This window comes from Pocillopora verrucosa, chromosome 14, assembly GCF_036669915.1.
Source record: "Pocillopora verrucosa isolate sample1 chromosome 14, ASM3666991v2, whole genome shotgun sequence".
NCBI classification, from domain to species: domain Eukaryota; kingdom Metazoa; phylum Cnidaria; class Anthozoa; order Scleractinia; family Pocilloporidae; genus Pocillopora; species Pocillopora verrucosa.
The window spans coordinates 15,871,951-15,880,022 of NC_089325.1; the positions used below are offsets into that span (position 1 = coordinate 15,871,951).

The following is an 8,072-nucleotide window of genomic DNA, read 5'->3' on the forward strand; positions in this document are numbered from 1 at the left end:
AGTCGTGACGTGATCAACCCTACCATGGCCAAGGAGGTGTCTCAGTTGTTTGATATATCTGTGCCGATAGGCTCACGTAAGAATAAAACACACAACTTTCTTATAGGGTATTTTTTATTACTTTTCTTTTATCTTCCATTAGCTATATGTTCACCCTGTCGTAAAAAACATAAAGCAGATACGAATTCTACACGTACTGTTTGCTCCTGAAGAGGAATGTACAAAAACACATGCTGCTGAAAAAACGTACAAGTTAAGGTATGCTTAAAACTGTAGAAATATCTTTTCTGAGGAGGTACGGGCTGAACACTTATAAGTGTTTTATGACAGTACACAACATTCATTATATGTTCACTTTATCTTCTCTGTGAGTAATAAATGAAGTTTTAATTTGATCACAAGGCTAAGCAACATAAATAAATAAAAATTAAAAATATTTGTTTGTGACAGACAGCCTCTGAAGACTATACACTACGCTGAGCCGAGTCCAGGTTTTGCAGCAATGCCTAAGACGATCCTCACGAGTCCTCAAGATCCAGCCTGGACCCTAAGTGCAGTGAATGTACAAAGTAGTGGTAGCTCCGACGAACAAGAGTCCTTTATCACTCCTCGAGATGCCGAAATTCTTCATGTGTACAACACGGCAATGTCAAGATTAGCAATATCAAGTTCGTCTGCGGACAACTTCTCCCCGCTTATAAAGAAAAATCAGTGTTGATATCCTCTAATAAAACTATAGGTCGCCGAGTGTTATTTTTTATCATTATTATTTTCGTGACTGTTGCCACCAGATGTACACACTAGAAACTTCGAAAGAGAAGAACCAAATTAATAAAATAAAAAAAATTGTGCATAACTTGTAATTCTCTCAAAACTACCCAGCCCTTGGCAAAAAGCTCTGCCTCATGAAGAAAAAAAATCTATATCCTAAGATTATGAATAAAACCTTAAAAGAAAAAAAAAAGAAGAAAAAAAACACGGCGTCCTTGATCCAGCATACTTAAATAGTCTTCAATAAGACTTTCCATCTGCTCCCCTTTTATCTGCTTTTGTTTTATCTCAAGGGAAAGTCATTACCATGGAGTTGTAAGAAGACAGTTCTAGAATTATATATGCAAATAAGTCACCCATCCATTAGCCTTTAAATTCGACATTCTATATGCATAATCATGATTGCTTTCGTTGTCAGCCTTGCCCCCATTTAATTGTATTCATCTGTCATTTATTTGTATTTATGTATTTAAATGAACTTTAAAACGAGACGAATCTTCAAGTATATAGGACCCATCCTAAGAACTTTGATCAGACCATACGGCGACTTCAACGAACTCAGTGCTGCGATTAAACAAGTGATCGTGTTAAGAACTTTGTATAGCCTTTTCGTAAATTTGACGAACATCAGAGAAAATTATAACGGTGAACACAACCATGACATTCTTATCCGAAAACAGTACACAGATAACCATCCGTGCAGCTTCGAGTAATTCCGACCAAGCTTGTGAAATAACAGCCGACTCCGCTGTAGAGGTTACAGCTAAAGCTCTGGCTTATATTTTTATTTTCATGGTTTCGTTTTTCGGAAATATTTTTCTTCTTGTGGTCATTTACAAGAACAAGCAGCTACGAAGATCCATCAACTACTTCGTTTTCAACATGGCTGTATCTGACCTCTTCAACCCTTTGACCGTCATGACTGTGAAGATCGTTGAGATCATTTCAGGATCGAGTTCCTGGAAAGTTGATCGTCCGTGGCTGCTTGGAAACATTCTATGCAAACTTGCCTACTTTCTGCCAGATGTTTCCCTTTTGGTTTCCATCGGAAGCCTTCTTTTGATCTCGATAGACAGGCTCTTCGCTGTCGTCTTTCCACTGAAGGCCAAACTTATCTCCTCAAAAGTACGATTGATCAGCATACTAATCACGTGGTGTGTCGCCATCGTCTTCCACGCACCTTATTTTTACAGTTACAAACTGATCCTCTACGAAAATAAAACGTATTGTATCTTAAATTGGGGACCAGCACTCGACCACCTGAAAACACACAAGGGATTTGTTACGGCATCGTTTATAACCTTTATCCTCATTCCCGTAATTATCCTGGTTATTGTGTATAGCATTATCATATGGACAATAAGAAAAAAGAACAAGAAAAGTAAAGATCGATTGTCTTGTCGTCAAAACCATCGAGATCAGCAGCTGAGGAAAATTGTCCAAATGACGATGGCCATCGTGATTTCCTTTGTTACCTGCATGACTCCTCTGCTTACCTATTTATTTCTTCTTATTTTTCTATGGAATTGGAAATCGCCACCCGTTTGTGCATTTCAAACAATTATCCCATTTATTTCTGTCTTTCTGCTGCATTCGTGGAGTGCAGTTAATCCCTGCATTTGTTTTATCTTTAGCAAGAACTATCGCAACGGCCTTAGGCAATGTTTTCATTGTGACGGTCTCAGTCGAAGGTTATCAAGTTTGCGGGAGAACTATCGAATGCAAACGATGACGAGCTCCTACGGAGACAGCTCTCTTCAGATCCACTCAAGTAGCGTACACATTATCTCGTACAGCAGAAACGCTTGAGCTCGCTATTTATTAAAATCCTAACTCAGAAAAGCAGAAGTAAAATCTTTGGGTATGCACCTCGAACCCTTAAAGTTTGACTCAGATAGTTGTAACTTTATGTGGTAACTGATAATTAAAGCGATGACGACGTCCAACCGGTAGAATATCATAAACTATGCACATCGACCTTAGAAGTTTGACACAGATGTCTAGCAATGTTAAGTTGATTTTGAGAGGAACACTGAGGATGGACTTAACCACAAGATAACCACAAGAACCATGGGGACAATAGTCTCGTGTCACGATGAATCTGTTCTCTAAGTCAGATGGTCGATTCAATCGTGCAGATCTTAGCGGCAGAGATACGATTGAGCCACTTATTCCACTCGCATTTTTTGCTATGAGGGATGATCTAATAATTATTTGCATATCATAATACCGAGAATTTGGCTTCCTTTTAACTGAACGTTTTAGCTTGCTCTCATAAAAATAAATGGTTATTTGACTTATTCCACGAGTTTCGCGGAAGAAAATTTCTCAAAATATAGCGCGCGCGAAAGTCCTATCTAATTCTTTAGGAGTTACCGTGGTATAATCCTCATGCACGCACGGCGTGCAGTTACACTTCGGCTGAAAGTTCCCGTTGAGTTTAGCTGCGAGGTTTCAAGACTTTCAGGCTTAATTTCGCTGCGCCTCGAGTAACTCCTTCGCTTCCCTCGTGCTCTCCAAACTTCCCCCGTGTATCTCCTACTCAATATACGCACAATAAGCGTGGACCAATTCTTTATTTCCTCGTAGTGCTTAATTGCAGTCTTTCTGGCCAACGCCAGTTGATATCAGAGTAGACATCTTCGATTCAGTCTGACGATTATGAGGATACTTTTTACCATATTATTCTTATTATTATTGTTTTTGGCCTCCACTTGTCTTACTTGTCTAATTTGAACTTGGTCCCTAAAACTGAATTAGGAATTCCCCAATTCTTGCCCCTTATTATTGTCTATTTGATTTTCATATTCGCTCTTTTATTGTAGAACCAACTATCATCTTGTAATGCATAGAGGTGAATCGAGGGCTATTCTTGTTCAATTATTCAAACAAGAAGAGGACACCTGGATCAAGGTCTATAACACTTCTACGCAACTGTCAGTTGTCTAATAACTGGTAAAAACGGAGGAAGTAAGAGTAAATAGTGCGTGATGTTTGCCAAATTGATGTTTATTGGGCTTTTCAATTTCATTAGAATTTGCAGTTACTAATTACTGATAAGTTTTTTCATAGAAACGCAATCCACCTTCGCCTACAAATGTTACAAGTAGTTCCGATGTCCCATTTTCAACTTTTTTTGTTTGTTTGCTCTCTATTTTCAGCTATAAACCGCAAGGCTTCTTCCTTCTCTGGTTTTCATATCAACTATATATTTTCCTTTCTATAATCTACAACCTCTCACTTTAGTCATGAGCATAATTTCAGGTAACCGGTTGGCCCCAGCAACGTCTTATCTCTATGATTATGAGTTTTTGTAGCAGGACAAAGAATACATTTATAATCGAGCGGAGTTCTTATCTAATTCTTATTTTGGGTGCGTTAGTAAGTACATGCACGACGATGCAGTGTATTTATCATCATGCTTTTCGGTCCTTTTTATCTCGCTCCTGCAATTTTCTTTGGAACACGAAAGACGTGAATTAAGAGGATATATTAGCTCGTGTTTTCAAAACATGTTGCGGCCATATCACGACTTTTAAAAACAAAATGTAGCCAGATTAAAACATGATGTTTCGGCGACGACATTATTAATGTAAAATTAGACGTTATATAAAGAAAGGAGAGTGTGAAACTAAATTAGAATAAAAGTAAAACAAAAGAATGCACTTAATTAAACGAACAGTTTCGCTGTTTTCTCTTTTATTGGGGCTACATCGCGACTCCAAGATCACTGTAAACTGGGAACGTCACGAGCGGGCGATAAGTGGCCTTTGAAACGTCCGATGATGCAGTGAAAGGCCCTCTTATCAAGAAGAGATGAATCAAACAGCAAAGAATCATACCATCTTTATAGAGAAATATATTTTTTAACTGATTCAGAGGCATTTTACAAGCGTTAATATTGAAACGTTGCAGTAAATTTTTATGACATACATTTCTCATCAGCTTTATATGCAAAAGCACCCTTCTGCATTACTTTGCGTTTACCAACACCAGCTATGTCTACTGTTGTATAAGACCGGATGCTCGATAATGCAAAAGCAAACAGCCTACGCATAGAAGGGAAGAGTAGAAAAGAAAAAGAATCAGGGAAAAGAAAAATGGGTGTCAGACCTCCCTTTGATTCGTAGCCTTAGGTAGCTTGCATGTCATTTGAAAGAAAACTGTTGAGTAATTAGTGGTAGAAAACTTCAATAAAATTGAAAGCAACATCGGATGTTGCTAAATGAACATGGCTTTGGCAAACGTCATGCGGTATTTACCCTTCCTTCCCCCATTGAAGCCTAATATGACCTGTGCCGTAATAGTTGTAGAGGCGTGATATGAACCTGCCAAAAATTTGAATATCAATGAGGCATGTGAGACAAGTTGGGGGTGGAAAGGAATATGATGGCGACAGAAAATCAATAAAACATGGTAAAGGGTGTCGCCTAAACTGTCAGACTGAATCGAACACGTCAGTTGCTGATATTACGTGAAATAATGCGGAGAGACGAAAATTGAGCGCCACAAGAGGATAAATTTTTCCCGCGAACCTCATGGAATAAGACATTTAATTTGTTATTTTATTAAAGCACACTAGAAAGGTCAGCTAACTATAAGAAGCTAAAATCTACGTATTTGTAGATGTCGCTCAAACGCGGGTTGGATTGTGCCGAAACAAAGTCGTGCGATGTTTCTTTTGATGGTCCACAATCATATTTTCCATTTTTTCCCCTTTCATTTGCTCTTGATCTATTTAAGGAAAGTCCTTTTTGTGAGGAATTTTATTTTCAACGTCAATGGTAATTACTATGTCGGCTCATGAATATTTGCATTCATCCATCATTTGTTTCTATTCATTTAAATAAATTAACTTCAAAAGGGAACGACTCAGTTCTCAAATAAATAGGACCCATCCTTTAATACTTCAAAACGAAACTCAGTGCTCCTTTCACAAAAGCGATAGCTCTCTCGTGGATTGACGATAATCAAAACAAGTTATGACTATGAACACAACCGTAAAAATGTTCTCCAAAAACAGCTCACATACAACCAGCCATGCAGCTTCTAATAACTCGTATCAAGCTTGTGAGATGACGGCCGACTCCGCTGTAGAGGTAACGACGAAAGCGGTGGCTTATATTTTAATTTTCCTGGTCTCGTTTTTCGGAAATATCTCTATTCTTGTAGTTATTTACAAGAACAAGCAGCTACGAAGATCCATCAACTACTTAGTTTTCAACATGGCTGTATCTGACCTCTTCATGCCTTTGACCATCATGACTGTGAAGATCGTTGAGATCATTTCAGGCTCGGAATCCTGGAAAGTTGATCGCCCGTGGCTGCTGGGAAACATTCTATGCAAACTTGCCTACTTTCTTTCAGATGTTTCTCTTGTGGTTTCTATAGGAAGCCTTCTCTTGATCTCCATAGAGAGGCTCATCGCTGTCGTCTTTCCACTGAAGGCCAAACTTATCTCCTCAAAAGTACGATTGATCAGCATTCTAAGCACGTGGTTTGTCGCCATCGCCATCCACGCACCTTATTTCTACAGCTTCAAACTGATCCCCCACGAAAATGAAACGTATTGTATCATGAATTGGGGACCAGCATTCGACCATGTAAAAACGCACAGAGGATTTGTTACGGCAACTTTTATCACTTTCATCCCCATTCCCATTTGTGTCCTGGCTATTCTGTATGGTATTATCGCATGGACAATAAGAAAAAAGAACAAAAAAACTAAAGAGAAATTGTCCTGTCACCAAGGCCATCGAGATCAACAGCTAAGGAAGATTGTCAGATTGGCAATGGCCATTATGATCTCCTTCGTTTCCTGCATGACTCTTCCGCTTATCTATTTATTTCTTAAAATGTTTCTGTGGAATGGGGAATCGCCACCCATTTGTGCATTTCAGACAATTCTCCCGTTCATTTATGAATTTCTTGTGCATTCATGGAGTGCAGTTAATCCCTGCATTTGTTTTATCTTCAGCAAGAACTACCGCGATGGCCTTAAGCAATGTTTTCATTGTAACGGCCTCAGTCGAAGGTTATCAAGTTTGCTAGAGAACTACCGAATGCGAACGATGACGAGCTCCCAGGGAGACAGCTGCCTTCAGACCCATTCAATTAGAGTACACATTATCTCGTACAGCAGAAACGCTTAAGCTCACTATATGTTAAAATCCTAAGTCAGAAAAGCAGCAGTAAAATCATTGGGTACATACCTCGAACCCTTAAAGTTTGACTTGGATGGTTTGCAATGTTATGTGAAAACTAATAACTAATGCGATGATGACGTCCAACCGGTAGAATATCATTAACTATGCACGTCGAACTTAGTGGTTTAACATAGATGTCTAGCGATGTTAAGTTGATTTTAAGAGGAATGCAGAGGATGGACTAAGTGCCACACGCTTAACCACAAGAACCACTGGTCCTTGGAAAGGAAAATAGTCTTATGTTATGATAAATCTGTCCTCTACGTCAGATGGTCGATTAATTCGTGCAGATCTTAGCGGCAGAGCTACAATTGAGCCACTTATTCCACTCGCATTCTTTGCCATGAGGGATTATCTAATAATAACATTCATATAATAATACTGAGAATCTGGCTTCCTTTTAACTGAACTTTTTAGCTCGCACTCGTGACAACTGATAGTTATCTGACTTATTCCACGAGGTGTGCAGAAGAAAATTTCTCAAAATAAAGCGCGCGCGCAAGTCCTATTTAATTCCTGAGAAGCCACCATGGTTTAATCCTTACATAGGCACGGCTGTGTATCCACGACATGTTAGTCTGACAATTATGAGGATTCTCTTTATCATATTATTCTCTCATATATATTCTCCAACTCAGTTGTCTAACTTGTCCAATTTGAACTCCTTTCCCTTTTTTTTGTCTATTTTATTTTTATATTTCCTCTTTTAAATGTAGAACCAACTATCATCTTGTTATGCATAGAGGCGAACCTGGGGCTGTTCTTGTTCAATTATTCAAACGACAAGACAACACCTGGATCAACTAGCGTGGTAAAATGTACTCAAATTTCGTGCGAGTCCATAACAAGTCAAATCAATTGTCTAATAACTGGTAAAAACGGAGGAAATAAAAGTATATAGCACGTCATATTTGCCAAATTTATGTTTAGTTGGCTTTTAAACTTCATTAGAATTTTCAGCCTCTAATTACTGATAAGTTTTTTTCACTGATAGGAAACGCAATCCACTTTATTTTACGAATGCAAAAGGTTTCCGATACTCCATTTTCAAGTTTTTCTTTTGTTTCTTGTCTCTTTTTCGCTTTAAACCGTAAG

General features: G+C 38.5%; 2 protein-coding genes across 2 annotated transcripts; both read left to right on the forward strand.

Annotated features, from left to right (window-relative positions):
• The first annotated feature begins 1,324 nt into the window (after nt 1-1,324).
• Nucleotides 1,325-2,580, forward strand: LOC131797225 (growth hormone secretagogue receptor type 1-like). Its single transcript, XM_059114849.2, has one exon. The coding sequence runs from the start codon at nt 1,429-1,431 to the stop codon at nt 2,578-2,580; it is 1,152 nt and encodes a 383-aa protein (XP_058970832.2). The 5' UTR covers nt 1,325-1,428.
• A 2,711-nt stretch (nt 2,581-5,291) lies between these two features.
• On the forward strand, nt 5,292-6,923 carry LOC131797224 (neuropeptide FF receptor 2-like). The gene is made up of 2 exons (XM_059114848.2): nt 5,292-5,357; nt 5,795-6,923. The coding sequence occupies exon 2, from the start codon at nt 5,847-5,849 to the stop codon at nt 6,921-6,923; it is 1,077 nt and encodes a 358-aa protein (XP_058970831.2). The 5' UTR covers nt 5,292-5,357; nt 5,795-5,846.
• The last annotated feature ends 1,149 nt before the right edge of the window (nt 6,924-8,072 follow it).